The sequence below is a fragment of the Carcharodon carcharias genome, chromosome 16 (genome assembly GCF_017639515.1).
Source record: "Carcharodon carcharias isolate sCarCar2 chromosome 16, sCarCar2.pri, whole genome shotgun sequence".
In the NCBI taxonomy this organism is placed as follows: Eukaryota; Metazoa; Chordata; class Chondrichthyes; order Lamniformes; family Lamnidae; genus Carcharodon; species Carcharodon carcharias.
The window spans coordinates 67,875,673-67,896,500 of NC_054482.1; the positions used below are offsets into that span (position 1 = coordinate 67,875,673).

The 20,828-nt window shown below is 39.7% G+C and overlaps 1 protein-coding gene across 6 annotated transcripts in view; it reads left to right on the forward strand.

The window, feature by feature from the left end:
- The window catches only part of patj (PATJ crumbs cell polarity complex component), a 398,928-nt gene that overhangs the window by 161,123 nt on the left and 216,977 nt on the right, over positions 1 to 20,828 (forward strand). For 5 of the 6 annotated variants that reach the window (XM_041208336.1, XM_041208340.1, XM_041208341.1 and 2 more), the window contains 4 exons: positions 1,862 to 1,933; positions 4,269 to 4,446; positions 6,139 to 6,249; positions 20,765 to 20,827. In XM_041208336.1, coding sequence (XP_041064270.1) covers positions 1,862 to 1,933; positions 4,269 to 4,446; positions 6,139 to 6,249; positions 20,765 to 20,827 — 424 coding nt within the window. The remainder of the gene's footprint in view (positions 1 to 1,861; positions 1,934 to 4,268; positions 4,447 to 6,138; positions 6,250 to 20,764; position 20,828) is intronic. The other variant, XM_041208338.1, reaches the window with a different exon arrangement.

Here is a 20,828-nt window from a genome sequence, read left to right on the forward strand (position 1 = left end):
TCATAATAATTAATGACTTTGTTTATAAGTTGTGTTTTGCAAATAATTTGAGAAGATATTTTCACATTAATATTCAGAATTTTTGCTAAATGTCACTCATTAAACACAAAAAAAGTATCAGTGTGAGATGGAATTCCAAAAGAAATTTTCAATATTTTAGCAAACATCCTCTGGATGTTCTAATGGAGCTTTATTATTATTATTATTTAATATAGTTGCAGTATTTTCACTCGATCACATTGTCAGACAATTAATCTGGGGCAGAGTTCTTAACTTCTGTGATTGCTGTTGGTTTATGATTTTCATGTGTTCAGCTGAGGAAAATAATGGTAAACTGTTGAATTTGAAGTCTTCAGAAGTGGTGCAAACATACCTTAAAACTGTCGCTTTCAGTTTTTCTTGAGTGTGGTGAACACTGATACCTTCATGGAAATTCTCTGCAAATATTGACAAACTCCCCAGCACCTTCTGTGTTAACTTTAAAAAACCAAGAACAAGAGAGGACTATTTAGCCCTTTGAGCCTGTTCTGCCTTTCAGTTAGATCATGGATGATATAATCTCAACTCCATTCATTAGCTTTTGCTCATATGCCCTAGTTTAGCTAACAACAAGTATCAATCTCAACCTTAAGTGTTTCGAAAGGTTGTATTGAACAATGTTTGATCATAGAATCCTTCAATAAGAGCAGCCTACTAATATTCTAGTAGTTAAGCAGAGAGGAAGACTACAGCCTTCCATGTGTTAATCTGTCAAACACTTTTTGAAAGTCTAAGTGCAAAGCGTCTTTGGGTTTACCACAATCAATTGATGTTGTCACATCTTCAAAGAAGTCAGATAAGTTGTTTTGAATATCCGAAGCTGCATTAGTTGTATTTTACAAAATTGTTGTTGAACTGCTATCCCTCAAGGTTGTGCCTGATAATCAATTCCACCTATTTTAGATGGAATTGAAGTAAGACTAATGGGTTTGTCATTACTGGTATCCATTTTGTCAACTTTTTGAATATGGACTGAACATTAGCCTGGTCCCAGTCCACTCCTTGTTATGATTCTCATTGTTCTATACTATATCTAGCTTTTTCATTTGTGAACATTCTGCAACAAAGATATCACTTAATTCTATTTCTGTCAGTTACTGACCTTACAGTCTCGTTTTTCCACTTTTCACAAGTCTAAGGAAGCTTTGATATCAGAAACGAATGAAATACTGTAGAATTATAAAGGGAAAACTGCACATGACAAAATTATGAACAACAAATAGAAAATACTGAAAATACATGGTGAAACTGGCAACAACTGAAAAGAGAAAAAAAAGAGTTTAATATTCTGGCTAATTTTTACGAAGAGTCCCCACCAAAAATCATAAAAGTATTTTTTCACTTTACAGGTGATGATGAAACTCCATTAAATTTTTATTTGTTTCTCTTTTTGTTTAGCAGTTAACATGCACTTATCTTAAGCTTTAATTGGAGCTTGGGTTGCACTATCAGGGCATGACAGTATCATAAACACAGTTATGGTCGCTGTGTTCATTTAGCTGCTTGCTCCTGCAGTTCATTTTGTCAAGTCACCTGTTATTAGCAATTCTTTTTTATTGTTTTTCATAGAAATATGGAATTCATTGCCAAATTGAAGTCCTTTTCACAGGTGCCAGCAATTATATTTCGTGATTGATGAATGAGTATTAAATTTGATTATGAGCAGTAGTAATTCAAATATTAAATATTTTTGTTGGTCTAATTTTAAAGTTGTATTTCTATATACTAATCTGGTTTGTTTACCTTATTTGCAGTTCATTGTTCAAATATAAGAGTTATCGTTAAATTATATTCCAACATGGCTTTATTCTTTTTTGATCAGTGAATTGCCTGAAAGAGAAGAAGGAGAAGGGGAAGAAACCCCAGTCTTAAGTCACTGGGAGGCACCACGATGGTAAGAGTCAAAGTGTATGACTTTTGTTCCTTACATAATCCCCTATCATGTTCCCCATGTAAATGTTTTTACTGCTACACAATCACACCACCTAGATTGTAGATGGTACTCTGCACTTGTACAAAGTGTTTAGAGAGAAAGGGTAAATTTGTTTATTGAATGTGACTTAAATTTTCAGTTATTTCTCACCACCTGTCTCCAAAGTAAATGCGATGTAACCAATTAACTGGCTAAACTTCTAAAATACACAATCCAGAATGAAATTAAAACCTAGTTTAATTAAGCACAGTTAGGGCAGGATTTTCTGGCTCTGCCTGCTGTCAGGATCGTCTGGTCCCACCGAAAGTGAATGGACATTTGACTGGGTCACTGAATCTCCCATAATGGGTCCCGCCTCGACGGGGCTGGAAAATACTGGCCTTAGGCTTATATTGTGGAAAGTAATCCACGTTGAACATTTTCTTAATAGAGTTCTCTGAGGAAATAATGGAGCGTTAGTGAAGAAAATGCAGTGGGTGTTAGGTATATGTATTTACCCAAAGCATACCATAAGGCACTGCATGAGATTGTTGAGAATAAAGGGAATGTGGAGCACAGATGGCCAGTCAGTTATAGTACAGAATGCAGAGTGTAATTGATGCTTTATTGATTGGAGAGATGTAAATACAGTGGTAGTGTTCCTCAGGATTCAATGATGGGATCATTGCTCTTAAATTATTTATTTTTGAAGTGCTGAGTAACCTGGTATGAATTTCTACATTTAATATTTACTTTGAAATGACTTTAACTAACAAAAATATTGAACATTATAAACAAATCTTCTTTCTCTCACTTTTCTTTCACCTCTCTTTCACTTTCTGATTTGTCTTGTATCAATCACAATTCAAAGTGACAAAATAAAAGCAAGAAAGCCTGTTATTTGCTGTTGGCTTTTTGACGTTGGTAATCTGGCTCTGGATGCCAGATTATTCACAAATAGAAGAAAGAATAAAATATTAAAATGACAGACAAATGAGGTTGATCAAGAGATTGTAAAAATAAAGTTTGTGGAAAGAAAAAAGAAATAAAAATATATGGAAAGATTCAAATAAGGCTTACCCTATCTTAGCTATAATATTTGTAGATGAAGGTAATGCTGTATCTAGAAGAAACAAAAATCTTTTACTATCTCAATCAAGCAAGATAGCTCCTAGAATCTTCAAAGAAACTCTTAAAACAATTTTTGGTTGGAATGATAGATGGTCATCCAATATTAATTATGTTCCTTATTGTTCAGAATTGCAATATAATGTTGTGAGCTTTGTATCAAAGCTTTAAATGTTTGCTGTATCATGTACATACTAAAATGCAGAAATGTTTCAAAGCTTTTTATTTCATTGCATCTGATTGCAACTCATTGCATCTTATTTGTTTGAGTCAGAACTGTTCCAGTGTTTGGAAAAAATAGTCACACAACCCTGTCAAATTCTCTTTTGGGATCAAGGGAAAGTATCTTAGACAATTCAAGACTCTCTGTAGTATATGCATTATATAGAAGTGCAAGTGGAACTATACTGTCAGATTCTTGCATTTATCACAGAGAGATTTTGTAATCATGCAGACATATGCTGCAGTGTTCACTTTAATGCATTTGAGTTTAGATTGAGGGAATTTTTTAATATAAAATATTAAGTGTTGGAAATTTTATGTGTGTCACCTTGATGACTGGCTCTGTTTCCATCAGCTATCCCAAAAGAATGGTGGTTCCTACGCATTTTATGACAGAGGGATCTCTAGTGCAGATCTTGCACCTTTGTGAGATTATTGATGTGGCATTGGCAAGGTCAATCTGATCAATGCATGAACTAAGAATCGCTACATTGTCAACACACATGTAATATTTTGCATTTGCAAGATAAAATAGCCTCTTGTGTTTGTGGTATCCAGTTTCTAGAATCAAGTCTTCTGACACAGGATGTCATTTTCCTTAGGATGTCACTTTTCTCTCCCTCTTTATATATATTTGTTGGTCTCATTTTTGAATTTTTAATGTTGACTCTTTTCAATACTATGAAAACATTCTTGCATAGAAGCACTGGTTTGGGAAGATATTCCGTTTTTAAAGATTGAAACCACGAAACATGAGTTTTGAACTTGAAATAAAGCTACTTGAATAAAGAAGGAAAGGTTCTTTATACCAGAAAGACATTTTGACCTCATTGTAAATACAGATACATGCTTTGCAAAGAATATGAATTAATTGATAATTTTGAATTTGGCAAGAGAGATTAAAAAGTTGGCATTGAGACTCATCATTACAGCCTAAGTTACAAGCAAATGTATACTTCCATTCCAGGGTTGAGCTTTGGCGAGAACCAGGGGAATCACTTGGAATTAGTATTGTTGGTGGTAATACAGTAATAAAACGACTGAAAAATGGGGAAGAATTGAGAGGAATTTTTATTAAACATGTTTTGGAGGAGAGTCCAGCTGGAAGATCTAAAGCTCTGAAGACAGGGGATAAAATTATCGAGGTAAATAACCTTATTTCTTAATAAATAATGTTAATGTAATATTAAGCATAAACATTTAAAAACTATGGCAACTGCTATAAGTTGTGTATTGGAATGTCTTGGTACACTCTTAATTTCTTAGAGATGCCTCAGAGCGCTAAAGAGAAGCAGAAAGCAATCAATCAAATTGCTGTGATGTATTTATGAGGAAGATTGTTGTTTGCTGCCCAAGCAGTATTATAAAGTTATCAATTTTAAAGGAAAATAATTTAAATTATTTCAAGACCTTAATGTAGCCACTAAGAATTTATGTAATTATTACAGAAGTCATTAATCTGCAGATGATAATATATTAAAAGGTGCAATACTGTATTTAGGGCATTTTATTGCTAAAACAACACTCTTTCTATTATCTCTGCAGTAGTGAGTTCAGTGGCTGAGTATTTCAGCTCCCTGCAGTGAAAATTGTTGATCTGACTCTTTTATAACCATTCTACGTGAGTAGCTTAAAATAAATTTACATGAATGTGTAGAGTGGAAACTGATCCCTGACTGAGAAATTACATTTTTTTTAAGTAGCTCATTTTGCTTATGGAGGAAATAACTTTTTCTCTTTCTTTCAGTTAATTTTTTATGCTGGATACTTAACTTGGATTCAGCATCACTGGTCTGTCCCATAAATAAATGTTGCAACCTCTACTAAGCCGGAGTGTGTCAATGTCTGTACAATATTAGGTAAATGTAGGGAACTGTTAAACAGAACAGCCTTGTTACTAACTTCTGGTTTACTGGAACATACGCCTCCTTGTCCTCAGTTGGATGAAGCATATGGACCGTATCAGACTGTAGCACAGATACTAAGCCACTAGATAAAGATCTTGAACATTAACCAGGTGAATGGTATTTGGTGCAAACAGTATAATTTCAGTAATTTACAAATTTTGCTCATTAGTGTGTTTGTCAACATTGAACTGGCCCTTAAAACAAGGGTATTTTACTCCTTATATGCAGAACACAATCAGGATGTTGCTAAAGTGCTCCTTATTCTGCTGTTTAAGACTGACCGCGTTCCTTGTGCTATGCTTTCCGAGATATCTTATATTTATTTTTGTTCCAATTTCTTTTCAATAAAACTGTGTCTTTATTAGTAGATCATTAGCAATTCTCAAGAATTTTGTAATTAAAAATGCCTTGTTGCCTTCCTGGAAATCAAATATTTTGAATGACTTTAGAGATGGATCTCCATCCAAATACAGTGGCAGCAAATAACCGATGCATCAGTCTTTATCATACTAGACCAAAATGTATGTTATCTGGAGCTTCCAGAAGCAGTTAGCAGTCACTATTTTAATTGGAGGTGCACTGAGAGAGAATGCAATAAATAATCCATTATAAACAAAACTGCTTAATATTGTCATAGTGTGATTAATTATTAAATAGCTTCTATAATTTACTTTGGCAAATATTTCAAAAACATGAAATTATAATTAGTTCACTTTGAATTACAAAGTTCGTGGGACACTGCTATATGCCTCCCACCTCTTTCCAAAGCCATGCAATTCTCAGACTTCAGGTTAGGCAATCGTATTACAAGAAGATACTAAAATTGCACTTAGTTGGTGAGGCTCCTCGTTCAAACAGACCATATACCATTTACTTCAGCATACCAACTGTTGAGAAAGGCAAACAGAGTCAACTTAATCTATTTTACAGGTTTCTGGCGTAGACCTGCAAAATGCCACACATGACGAAGCAGTGGATGCCATAAAAAATGTGGGAAATCCGGTTGTTTTTGTTGTTCAAAGCTTATTGCCTACTCCAAGGGTGAGTAAAAACTGCAAAATGTTTAAGGTTAACATTATAGTTTTTGAAGACAGTTACTGTAACTGTATGAATTTATACAGTGGGCTTTAATGATTACTTCATTACTGGGTAAAAGTGCTGGTAAGTGTTATTAATAAGGTTGGGAAATGATGCAGCTAAGTTATTAATTCTGTCTGTAGACATCTTATTTCAGTGCAAATCTTGTTTTTGTTTCATTTCAGTTTAGCCATAAAAGCTATCCATTCATCCTAATTTGAACACTGACACCTTTAGACCTTTACTTTCATACAGACATCTCTACACAAAAGAGTTTTAATTAACTAGAAAAGAACATTTACTTACTTTGGTCCCATAGAGCCTTTTCACTGACATTGATAACATTACAGGAGAGTATTCCATTTCACTGTTACTCTGGCTGTTCAGCTTGCTTTTTTCTTTCAAAAAGTCTAAAATCGTGATCATGGATATGAATATTTGTATTCAAGCTGACAAGCTTTTGTCTTAGGAAAGGAGAATGTGAAATCTGCCAAAGTATTTCAATTCTGCATAACAAAATTCCATTATTTTCATTTGCTCCAGATCAGTCGAATAAAATGTAGAAGAAACTGAATAGATTTTAGCTTTTGTATAGGGCCCAGAGATGTCTTGATATGACAGCCCAAAAAAAGTTGTGAGATGCTGTTCAAGGCCAATAGTTAACATGACTTTGATACACCACTGTTAATTTGTAATTCACTTGGTTCAATTACTTCATACTTGATGTGAGGATCATTTTCTGAGACAGTTTGCAACCCTAATATGAAAGAACTTGTAATCTTGCCAGATTTTTAATTTAGGATATCTGATTAACTGAAGATAATTCTTTTAGAGAAGAGGGTGTACTGGAGGTTAAAAAAACAAAATAATCAAGTAAAGCTTAATACTTATTTCTTAAGAGCACAATAATGTTAGAAGAGGGCTGCTGGAGCCTGCTCCTTTTTATCAACTCTTTGTGCTTCCATTTCTACCTACCTTATCTCCTACCTCCTGAACCATCCACACATTCTTTGTGCCTTATAAATTGCTTTCATTATGCTTCTTATTGTCTTGTGTAAATATCACTGCTGTTTAACCACCACTTGTTTACAACTCAAACATTTTACATATTATTGGCCTGGATTTTGCGATAGTAATTATGGTGATTCTTAGTATTCACCATCATTACTTGTCTGAAACTGTGACAGCAAATTCAGGGATTCACACATATACAGAATAACATGGAAATCCAGAAATTTCTGTCAGTGATTCGGCACTTCTCCAGAGATTGTGCTGTTGAGGTCCCCCCAGAATGCAATGAATTGGAATCATTGAACTGACTATAACTTGTGCTCTTACACTCTTAGTTTTGCTGTAAAAAGTTGCACCGTATTGAATGATGTGCAACTCATGTTTTAAGGTCATTAGAATTCCAACATTATTGCTAAATGCCCTCACTAGCCCTAAAAACCTCATTTTATATTTGCGGAATGTTACATTTCCCCATTTTGATAAAGCTGTAAAGTGTTTAATTTTTTTATACTTTATCTTCTATCTTAATTACATGTTTATGTCCCAGTTATTTACTTTGTCATCTGTAAAATTTAAATTTAAAAGTGAAGGGATCCCATGGTTTTTATTTTCTGGTTTGCTATCTGTGTGATTATACTTCAGTGTGATTGACTGTTTACTCTGCTTGACGACATAACTGTTGCTGGATGTATGGAGATCCCCTGACTCAAACTGACATCTGGAAAGGGGAAATCCACATCACAGAGGTTGCTAGACCTTTGTGGGATGCTTTCTTCAAGGTCAGTGGCAACTGCTGTTGCTTTACTACCGATCACTAAATCATGCCATTGTGTTTCTTGCATGCCTTTTCTCGCTGAGACATTTTTTCTGTCTTCACAAGTCCTGCTGACCTGCTAAGTGTTTCCATTATTTTATGTTTTTGTTTTGAGCAACACTGTAAACAGAGCTATGATCATTTAAATGGTTTGAATGTTTCAGTAATAAGTATATTTTTATTCAGTCTCAGAATGGCGGCATCTCATTTATTGTCCATCCCTGCTGCCTTGAGAAGTTGATTTTTTTATTGAAAGTCATTTAATACAACCATGTGGCTTGGTAGACATGGGAAAGTTAGAAGTCGGTGTTAGCGTGGGACTGAAGTCACATGTAAGACCCAGTTTGATAAGGTCAGCTGGTCCTTAGGAGTGGAAGGTGAGGACAAGGGGAATCTTACATTGTTCTGGAAGGGGAGGGGAAGGGGTGAGAGTAGCAGTGCAGGAAACGTGACAGATGGTGTTGAGGGCTGTATCAGCTATGATGGAGGGGGGCGTATGTTGGATCCTCGGTTAAGGATAAAAGAAGACATATCACAAGTGTTGGTATGGAATGTTTGCACCATCAGAACAGATATGATGAAGACAAAGAAACTGGTTTTCTGCACTTCTACCCCTCCATGTTCCGCAAATCATCCTCCACCGTTTCTGCCATTTCCAGTGTGATGATACCACCATGCACATCTCCCCTCCCCTTTCTACTTTCTGAAGGGATTATTTCCTCTGTGATATCCTGGCCCACTCCTCAATTACTCCCCTACATCCTCTTCCCACAGCAGCTTTCCATGCAAGCACCAGAGATGTAAAACCTGTCCATTTACCACCTATCTCCTTACAGTCCAAGGCCCCATACACTCCCGTCAGGTGAGACCGTGATTTACATGTACTTCTTTCAATTTCGTATGCTGTATTTGATGCACATGATGCTGTCTGCCCTACATCGAGATCAAGCGCAGGTTGGGGGTCTGCTTTGCAGACAGTCTCCACTCAGCCCACGAGCATGACCTCAAGCTTCCGGTTGCCTATTGTTTTAATTTTCCACTTTGCCCTCACACTGATGTCTCTGTCCTCAGCCTCCTGCAGTGTTTCATTGAAGCTCAGTATAAGCTGTGGGTCAGCACCTCACCTTTCAATTAAGCACTTTACAGCCTTCCGGTTTCAACGATTTCAGAATGTAAGCTCTGCCCCCATTTTGTTCTCTTTTTCTTTGCGAATTTTGGTTTAGCTCTAGGGGTGGAATTTTCCGTACCCGCTGGCATCAGGTATACTTGGAGGACAATATGGCAAGAAGGCCAAAAGTTGGTTTCATGGTGTCGTGGAACCAGTTTATGATTATCCGCTCAGTCCATCGGTGGCAGGCCGTGTTTCTCACCATCGGACATCATGAACCTCATTATAATACATCTGCATATCATTATAAGAGTAGCCCGTCAGTCTCATCCTCCCCATGCTGGATCATCCGCCCATGTCGGCGTGATTGCAAACCGACATGTTTCACACCTGCACATAAGTGACATGCACGTGGTGAGCTGCACTTCACTCAGGACTTCGAAGTTTGTTTGCCTAGCTTGTTTTGTTCAGCACTCACAGTCATCTGTGCCACGCTTCGCAGACAGCACACACTCTTAGGGGGGCTAACAGGCAGGTCTCTACCTAACAGACCAGCCATAAGGTGGGGTGGCTTTGTTCGGCTGCAGGGCTAGGGCCTGACTGGTGAAAGGGGTGAAGTGGCCTCAGGCAAGGGAAGAGGCTACAGGCTGAGGGCTGTACTGGGAAAGGGGGCTATCCCAGGGTGCGTAGGGGGGCACATGTTGATCTGTGCAAGTGGCCTCAAGATGGTGAGGTCTGAAGAGCAGCCTCCAGAGGAAATGAGGCCAGATGGAGATGTGAGAGTGTGTGTGAAAGAGTGACTGCTGATATCCCTCGAGCTGGCAGTGAGTGAGATGCCAGTGTGAGACGGTTGCCTTTACATGGCAGCATGGATAAGATCATTCATCCTCTAACTGTATTGGATAGCCAACGGTTTCTTTGCAGCATTGGCCTGATCACCATTGCCATCACCTACCAAGCTGGAGTGGTAATGTTGCTGCTGCTCCTATGGTCTCAGCGGGGGTGGAGGACATCATGGCGTCCAAAAGGCACTTGAGGGACATGTCACTTAACCTGGGGACTGCAGTCTTCTTGCCTTCAGGGCCATGTCTTATTTGCAGCAGTCCTGCACTGGAAGCACTGAAAAGTGTGTGTGCAGCTGTACTTTAAGTGTGGTGCCTGGAGTGAGGCAGCAGAGAGGCGACAGCGTGACAGTCAAATCAGAGCTTGTCTGCCATGGAAACGGTGTTTCTCGGAAATGCAAAATTAATGCAGCAGGTTTGGTGCAATGCAGCGTGAGAAGCTGCCAACCGCTACCACACTTTGTGCAAATCTGGGACGCTTCCACCCTAGTTTTTTCTTGTTTTTGCTTTTGGATGGCAGCTGTTCTTTATTCTGCCATTCATATCTCCTCTGGCCACATTTTTAAGTTTCTTTACTTTCCCTATTACCACTTCTTTTGGTTCTGCACCACTGCAAAGTCTATGACCCTGTAATAGTACTGAAGACTTCTGCTCCAGAACTAGCTGCAACCCTAGCCAAGCTGTTCCAGTACATTACTGGCATCTACCTGACAATGTAGAAAAGTTCCAAGGTATGTCCTACAAGAAGCATGCCAAATCCAACCTGGCCAATTACTGCCCCATCAGTCTACACTTGATCATCAGCAAAGTGATGGAAGGTGTTTTCAACATTACTATCAGGTGGCACTTACTCAGCAATAACCTGCTCACTGATGCTCAGCTTGGGTTATGTGCCAGAGCCACTCAGCACCTGGCCTCATTACAGTTTTGGTCCAAGCATGGACGAAAGAGCTGAACTCACAGACTGAAGTGAGAGTGACTGCCCTTGACATCAAAGACAGCACTTGACTGAATGTGGCATCAAGGAGCCCTAGCAAAACTGAAGTCACTGGAATCAAGGGGAAAAGTTTCCACTGATTGTGGAGTCGTACCTAGCACAAAGAAAGATGGCTGTGGTTGTTGGAGCTCAGTCATTTCAGTCCCAGGATATTGCTGCAGGAGTTCCTCAGCGTAGTGTCCTAGGCCCAACCATCTTCAGCTGCTTCATCAATGACCTTCCCTCCATCATAAGGTCAGAAGTGGAGATGTGTGCTCATTAATGCACAATGTTCAGGACCACTATCCTCAGATACTGAAGCAAACTATGTCCATATACAGCAAGACTTGGACAACATTAAGGCTTGAGCTGATAAGTGGCAAGTAACATTTGTGCCTTATAAGTACCAGACGATGACCATTCCCAACAAGAGAGAATCTAACCATCTCCCCTTGACTTTCAATTGTATTACCATCACTGATTTCCCCAATCAATATCCTGGGGTTTAGCATTGACCAGGAAATGAACAGGACCAGCCATATAAATACTGTGGCTACAAGAGCAGATCAGAGGCTGGTAATTTTGTGGCAAGTTACTCACCTCCTGACTCTCCGAAGCCTGTCCACAAGGCACAAGTCAAGACTGTGATGGAATACTCTCCACTTGCCTGGAATAGTGCAGCTTTAACACCAAGAAGTTCAACATCACCCAGGACAAAGCAGCCTGCTTGTTTGGCACTTCATCCACCATCTTGAACATTCACTCCCTCCATCACTGACTCATAATTGCAGTAGCTTATACCAACTACAAGATGCACTGCAGCAACTCACCAACAGCATCCTTCAACAGTATCTTCAAAAACATGACCTGTACCATCTAGAAGGACAAGGGTACCAGATGCTGGGGAACACCATCACCTGCAAGTTCCCCTCCAAGCCACCCATCATCCTGACTTGGAACTATATCACTATTCTTCACTGTCGCTAGGTCAAAATCCCGGAACTCCCTTTCTAACAGCACAATGGATGTACCTACATCACATGGACTGCAGCGGTTCAAGAAAGTGGCTCAGCACCACCCTCTCAAGGGGTAATTGGCTTGGGCAATAAATGCTGCCCTAGCCAGCGACACCCACATCCCTTGAAAGATAAATTTAAAAATCCTTTGTCATTTGATCTTTCTTGTCTTCAGACCTATCACAGATCTTCCTCTGCGATCTATTACCACTTCCCACCTTTAACTTGCTTAAAATCTATTACATTTCTAACTTTTCCCAATTCTAATGAGAGGTTATGAACCTGAAATGTTAAGTCTGTTTCTCCCTTCATAGATGTTGCCTTTTCTTCAGAGTTTTTGAGCATTTTCTTTGTTCACAGAATTGTTACGGTGTAGAAGGAGGCCATTCGGCCCATCGTGTCTACACCAGCTCTCTGAGCATTTTAACTTTGTGCTAATCTCCTGCCGTTACCCCGTAACCTTGCACATTGTTTGTATTTAAGTAATTATCCAATGCCCTCTTGAATGCCTCAATTGAACTTGCCTCCACCACTCTTCAAGACCCTGCATTCCAAACCCTAACTACTCGCTGTGTGAAAAAGTTTTCCCTCACCTCACATTTGCTTCTTTTTCATTTTAATACTGTGCCTTCTGATTCTCGATCCAGTTACGAAAAGGAACCGTTTCTCCCTATCTACTCTGTCCAGTGATTTTGAAAACTTCTATCAAGTCTCCTCTTAGCTTTCTCCTCTCCAAGGAAAACAGTCCCAACTTCTCCAACCTTTCCTCATAACTGAAGCGTATCATCCCTGGAACCATTCTCGTAAACCTCTTCTGCTCTCTCTCCAATGCGTTCACATCCTTCCTATAGAACTCTATACCAATACTCTAGCTGAGGGCTAACCAGTGTCTTACATAAGTTCATAAAATCTCCCTACTCTTGTAGTCTGTGCCCTTATTAATGCCCGTAGAATACTGAATGCTTTAGAAACAGCTCCTTCTACCTGTCCTGCCACCTTTAATGACATGCACATATACACCCAGGTCTCTCTGCTCCGGCACACCCTTTAGAATAGAATCATTTACTTTACACTATCTCTCCATGTTCTTTGTATCAAAGTGTGTCACTTCACCCTTATGAATATGCTAAGTTGCACAGCCAAGGAATTGTGAACTTAAGGAGCTCAGACTACAATAGATAATATTGACCTTAAATACCATGGGATATTTATTTCAGATTTTCAAGATCCACACTTTTGTACTACACTCACTTATCCCAAGGTATTTAGGGTCAATATTATCTATTGTAGTCTGAGCTCCTGAAGTTCATAATTCCATGGCTGTGCAACTTAGCACGTTCCATGAACCCCACCACCCCACACACTCCCCAACCAATTTTATGCCTTGTTTTTCTTAACCGGAATAGCTAAACTTCATTGGAATAGGCTCTGCATCCATAGTGTTTCTTGTAATGCTACTCTCTTAACCCTTATTGATAAGCACATTCCTAATATTGCATGTTTAAAAAAATCTGCCATGCAAAATATATATGGGTTATATCACTCAACAATGTCAGCTCTTTATTCAGTTGGCTTTGTAGAAGCTGCCCATTTGGGCGATACATTTGCAAAATACGTGGACATTAAGAAACTGTAAATCAACAAGGTTTAGAAGATCGGTGTTATTGACCCTTTCTAATTTAAAACAAGTATTGGTATATTACATGATTCCTTAACCCTGTCATTGAAACAACATAAAAGAAATTGCTTTTACATTGCACCTTTCACAACCTCAATGTGCCAACATACTTTACAGGCAATAAGTATTTTGGAAGTATGGTCACTGCTTTTTTTATAAGTAAATGCAGCAGTCACTTTGCGCACAGTAAGATTCAACAAAGGGCAACTGAAATAAGTAAGCAGGTAATTTGCTTTTATTGATGTTGTCTGAGGGATGAAGTTTGCCCAAGATACTGGGAGAACTCCCTTGCTCTTCAGCAGTGGATAGTTTATGTTCATGTAATCAGGCATTCGGGACCTCAGTTCACTGCTTCATCTGATAGACAATGCCTCCGATAATGGTGTATTCCCTCATGGGCTTGAACCCATCATATTCTGGCTCAGAGGTGGAATCCTTTACACTGTGCATCTAACTTTCTCGCTTAGCCATTATTTGGAACATAGAAGGTAAATATCTTCTGTAAGTAGCAAATAGTTTTTGATTATGTTTGAAATAATCATTTTAACTGTTCTAGACAGTATTTTGAAAATAGTTATCATACTGAAATTTAAAGATTCAAAATCTCATGACCTGCCATTGAATCATGACACAGAATTAGCACTAGTTGCTGCTGAAATTCCACTTGAGTTGCTGCAGCATTCTAGTTCAGAAATTTTAGTAGTCACATTACTATGATATTTTCATCACATGAAATATAAGATAACCGAACCATGAGACTCTGGAAGACAGGAGTTCCGCCACAGACTTGGTGGGCGAATGGCCTCCTACTGTGGTTCTGGATTTCTTTCAATCGGGAATTAAGGGCTGGAATTTATGGGGCACCTATTCCCTGACCCACCCCCAAATAAAAAAATTGGCTGGGAGCACCCCCACCAAAAAGCTGGCTGACCAACAGCCATTTTATGCTCAGTGGGACATTAATTGGCTCAGGATGAGACCTTCGCCCCCATCTGTGAGGAAGTCCTGCCTTACAGAGCTGCAAGCCCATCTGATTGGCCAGTAACTCCTTGGTCCCAGCAGCGCTAGGTGGCCACTGCTGGGAGTACAGGTAGTTACTGAAGAAGAGGAGGTTATGGAGGAAGGACTACAGGCAAGTCTGGAGTGTTGGCTGGGCCTGGCTGGCAGACCCAAGAGTGAGAAGGGGGGGTGTGGAGCCAAGTTTGAGAGGGCGGGGTAAGGGTTTAAAGGTGGGGTATGATCTTGGGGGTTGTGCCTTTGATGGACACAGGATGTGCCAGAGGAGAGCTCCTCCTTGCCCGGCACCATCAGCTCATCTGGTAAAAGCTGCCAGGCTAGTTGCCTGGCATGAGCCTTCCCTTCATGCAGGTAAAATAACGATGGGGCAGGATGAGGCAAGGGCCACTTAAGGGCCTCAGTTGGTCCAAAGGTGGGCTGCCCATTTGATGTCTCTACTGTTCCCTGTTAAGTGGGCAGTGGTGGGGTGGGGTGGGGAGGGGCTGCTTGATGGTGCTGGTGCTGTAAAGTCCAGCGCTAAGACTTTTTGAATGGTAGCATATAATCAATAGAATGGAAAATTATTTCTGTACTGATTGTCAACAAATCTAAAATGTCATCTGTTTATTTCTTCAATTAGTTACATCTTACTAAAAATTCTAAAAATACCATTTTATATCACTTTACACATACAACTTCCATGCTGTGTTTGGGAAATGAAGAACTGTAAATGTTAATGATTCCAACCTTTGCGATGACCAAATCCTTGGAAAGGTTTAACAGCAATATGCTCTACAAAATTTTAACTTATTTTGGCTTTTCATGTATATTTGGCAGAAACTTAAGTTTATGCATTAAAAGTAACTTCAAGATTTTGCCTGAAGCATAAAATTGTCCATTATTTGATTTGTGAAGTTGCACCATTTCTACTTAATCAGTCACTTCTTAGGATTTTGTTCAGCTTTCAAATGCAGTTACTTTAAGATGCTCAAATCCCAATTTGAGTTAGTCTGGGGATTTACACTCATTAATTATAGTGCATTTCTGAAGATAATTACATTCTGATCCATGAGATGAAGTGTCAGTAATGCACCACACTTGACTTGTACATATAATATGAATAATTATGTTTAGCTACTGAACGTCATTTAGGTCAGTGTGCACAAAATGATAACCTGTCTTTTAACATGCACTTGTTGTTACAGTGGTACTTATAATATACACGAGTGTTTCCCGAACATAAAATTGTAGTGGATAATTTGTTGAACAAGAGTTAAGGCAGCATTGTGAAAACAAAAGTGCTGTGTGCTTCTGTATTCCCTAATTACCAATTAACTAATTAGCAAATAAAGAGATATAATATGTGGATATATGCCATTGGCTTCCAAATTGTTTCTCTAATTCTCTAACTATAAGATCCTGAAAATGGTCTCCTTGAGAATGAGAAGAATCAAATAATAAGTAATATTGAGGTTATTGCATATGTGACATAATACGTTTTCACAGGTTGACTGCTGTCTGATATTCCGACATTATGGATATCTTTTAATAATTTTGAGTGACAGTAAGAAAACTATGAAGAAAATTAATCTGTTAGATTTTGAGCTCTTCAGAAGGGCTTGTTGATAATCAGTAAAAAAAAAAATACAGCAAGAATAACATTCCAAGACAGCCTTGATTGTAATCCCTTATTTTGAATGCTTTCCATGCTCTCTCTAATTTAACTCACTTTTCCATTTCTTGAAAAATAAGATGGGGAAAACTGTAAAATCTTAAAGTCCAAGAGAGCAGCAAAGACACTGAAATATACAATAACATCTGTGAAGTGTAACAGACAGGTTAGGATGTTTTGGATATATGTCCTTCATTAAGTTGATGGCCAAGAAAGAAACTGGCATTTGAATAAGTTTGGAACAAAAAGGCGATAACTAACAGATACACTAGTTACATAGGCAATTGATGATGTGCTATGAGGCCTGTAAACTACTGGATAGAAATTGGGTGTTGTAAAAGCCTATCAGTGAGATAATGTAAACATGTAGAGACAAAGCAAAATGTGTAAAGAGTCGAGGAAGAGGGTAAAATGACATTGTAGAAGCTCATGTAAATATGGAAAAGGAAACAAAAGCTGTGGATGCAGCAGAAAAGAAGTTATAACAGAAAATGCCCAGATCTGGCAATTATTGGAGGAAAAAAGAACACGTCACACCATGGGTTTAGATATGTGCCAGCCTGCCATCCTCCTGGACACTGGCAGATTGTAAGTACTCACAGTTGTGAAGAAAATGGAAGATGTAGCTAAGACCTAAAGTTACTAAAGTCACCATTAAGATCAAAGAGCTGCTGTTTTGCCAACAGAAAGATGAGATTCTATTCTTCAAGCCTATGTGAGTTTCTTTGGAACTGTAGACCAAAGACAGAGAGGTCAGAATGGGAGGGGAGTTAAAGTACAATAGGCAAGACAGGGTCACACTCTGGACAGAGTGGCAATGTTCAGGATTGTGGTCACCTAATCTACTTTTGTTTCTGTAATGTAGAGGAGATCATGTATAGTGAATCGAAGTGGCTGAAGACTGGCATCTGTGATGCTGGGGACCTCCGTAGGTGGCCAAGATGGATCATCCACTCGGCACTTCTGGCTGAAGATTGTTGCAAATGCTTCGGCCTTATCTTTTGTGCTGATGTGCTAGGCTCCCCCATCATTGAGGATGGGATATTTGTGGAGCCTCCTCCTCCAGTGAGCTGTTTAATTGTCCATCACAACTGGATGTTGCAGAACTGCAGAGCTTAGACTTGATCCGTTGATTGTGGAATCACTTAGCTCTGTCTAACGCTTGCTGCTTATGTTGTTTGGTATGCAAGTAGTCCTGTGTTGTAGCTTCGCCAGGTTGACACCTCCTTTTTAGGTATGCCTGGTGCTGCTCCTGGCATGCCTCCCTGCACTCTTCATTGAACCAGGGTTGATCCCCTGGTTTAGTGCTATTGGTAGAATGGGGGATATGCCATGCCACGCCATGAGGTTACAGATTCTGGTTGAGTACAATTCTTCTGCTGCTGATGGCTCACCATCCCTCATGGCTGCCCAGTCCTGACTTGCTGGATCTGTTCAAAATCTATCCCAATTAGCATGGTGGTAGTGCCATGCAGTACGATGGAGGGTATCAATAATGGGAAGATGGGACTTCGTCTCCACAAGGACTGTGCAGTAGTCACTCCTACCGATAATGTCATGGACTGATGCATCTGTGGTGGGTGAGGATGAAGTCAAGTATGTTTTCCCCTCTTAGTTACCTCACCACCTGCTTTTGACCCATCTAGCAGCTATGTCCTTTAGGACTTGGTCAGTAGTGGTGCTACCGAGCCACTCTTGGTGATGGAATTTGAAGTCCCCCACCCAGTGTACATTCTGCACCCTCGCTACCCTCAGTGCTTCTTCCAAGTGGTGTTCAACATGGAGAAGTACTGAATCATCAACTATGGGAGGGTGGTACGTGGTAATCAGCAAGAGCTTTCCTTGCCCATGTTTGACCTGATGCCATGAGACTTCATGGAGTCCGGAGTTGATGTTGTGGACTCCCAGGGTAACTCCCTCCCGAATGTATACCACTGTGCCGCCACTTCTGCTGGCTCTGTCCTGCCGGTTGGAATGGACGTACCCAGAGATGGTGATGGTGTCTGCGACATTATCTGTATGATTCTGTGAGTATGACAATGCTGTTGCTTGACTAGTCTGTGAGACAGCTCTCCCAATTTTGGCACAAGCCCCCAGATGTTAATAAGGAGAACTTTGCAGGGTCGACAGGGCTGAGTTTGCCGTTGTCATTTCCAGTGCCTAGGTCGATATTGACTTGTTTTTAACAGTTTGATACAACTAAGTGGCTTGCTAGACTAATTCAGAGGGCATGTAAAATCAGCCACGTTGATCTTATGTAAGAACGGCAGATTTCCTTCCCTAAAGGACATTAGTGAACCAGAAGGGTTTTTACAACAATCGACATGGTTTCATGGTCATCAGTAGATTTTTATTTCCAGATATTTTATTGAATGCAAATTCTCCCCACAGCATTACCCTGGGTCTCTGGATTACTAGTTTAATGACAATGTAACTATGCCACCATCTCCCTGTCCTGAGACTGTGACCCCTTGTTCTAGACCACCCCCCCCCCCCCCCCACCAATCCAGGGAAAACTTCATCTCTGCATCCATCCTTAAGAGAGGAGGGGGAAGTAGAGAAGGAGGAAGCTTAGGAAGAGAGTTTAAGACATGGGCCCAAGATAACTGAAGACACAGCAACAAGTGGCGGTCAAGGAGAGGAGGAATGCACAAATCGCCAGAGTCAGACAAATGAAGCTTCTGCACTGTAGGATGGTGTAAAGAGTGCACTGATAGAGAAGGATGAGGTTGCAGCCAACAAATCAATCTTATAGTTATAACCAAGTCAAGTCAAGTCACAAGTTATGTTTTTCTTAAAGTGAAAGTCAGTAACCTGTCCTCTTATCCTTTTTGCATTCCTACACCATACCCTACAAATCTGATAGGGATTAAAATGCACATGGATATTGAAGAAGCCTTTACTTTGTTCCATTTGTTTACTGAGCAATAATAATCCTAAATAGGAGGCCTATTCCTGTTGCTATATGAACTTTGCCTACTTTCTGGACACACATTTTTTGACATTAGCCACAGGATAATCGATTATAAATTAATCATAGCCTACACGTTACCAGAACTACTTAGTCATTCATGATGAAAGATTTCAATGACAATATTACAATTAATATAATCCCTGAAGTCATTCAGAGCTATAAATTCAAAAAAAGAATGGCATTTCTTCAAACATTAGCACATGTAAAGATTGCATTTAATTCGTGAAAAAATAATGTTGAACCTTACTTTTCAGTATGGCTTTTCAGGTGGCAAACGAAATTTGATGTTCTCGCAGGGCCATCAACTACCTTTATTCCACACGTTTTACAGGCAGCAGTTCTCTTTGTGACCAAACTTTCACAGCTTTTATAACCAAATGATTTGACTTTTGATGATGACATGATTCTTGTATAGCTTGTCAGAATAAAACACATGTTATACGTGAAGCAATTGCCAAAGTGACCTCAGCATTTCAATGCAGTTAGTACATGTAAGACATGTAACACTGTTGAGGTTTCGCTTGTGTGTGCTGATGACCTGCTCCCTTGGGGTGGCCATGGAAGGGTCCAGTCTGGGATGGCCATAGAAGAGCTGGGTGGGGAGCAGCCATGGAAGAGTTGGTTCTGGGGTGGCCTTCGAAAGGTCGGTTGGGAGTGGCAATGGAAGGGCTGGGTCAGGGACGACCATAGAAAGCTTTTGTGTTTGGGCTTCATGTGCCGGCAGGAGCCAGGCCAACTCGTCTATTTCATGCCTTGGAGTTGCCTCCTGTACCCCTGGGTTTTTCCACTGACAGCAACAAACATACCTCCCCTCACACAAGATCAGCGACAAAGGAAGGAATGGGGAATCTGGCGCTTATACTCCCTGATTGACAAGTTGCTCGGCCAAGCATTGCTGTGGATCCAGCAGTTAAGTCTCCAAGGCAGCCAATCAGTGGTGGGTCAGATCAGGCAGGAGGAAAACAAAACCTGTGATGGATTACATACATTGTGGTTTGTGCGGTAACGTTGATCTACTGTATCGTGCCAGGATTTTTAAAAAAATTTCTAAACTGAGGAATGTACTCAAATCAACTTTCCCCAAATCAAGTCATAAGTCAAAAAAAAAAATAGATTCAAGTCAGGCTCGTGCCCAGTTACTGACTCGAGTCAACAACTCAAACATTGGGAGCCTCAAAACAGCATTAGGGCCTTAATTTGAATGTGCAAAAGAGTGTAACCTGCATCAGTCATGAAGAGCAGCATGATTAGAAAGGAGCAAAATGCATCATTTATAAGTTTTAGATTGTTGACGTTGAATGCAAGTAGTGCAACGCAAAGAAGTTGTATTTTTTCATGCACTGAAATGCAAGACATTTAAAACTGAATTTATTTTGGATTTCTGTCTAACAGCCATATTCTATATATCAAAACAAACCCGGACAAAGGGAAAGAGAAAGGAAAAAACTAGTAAAGG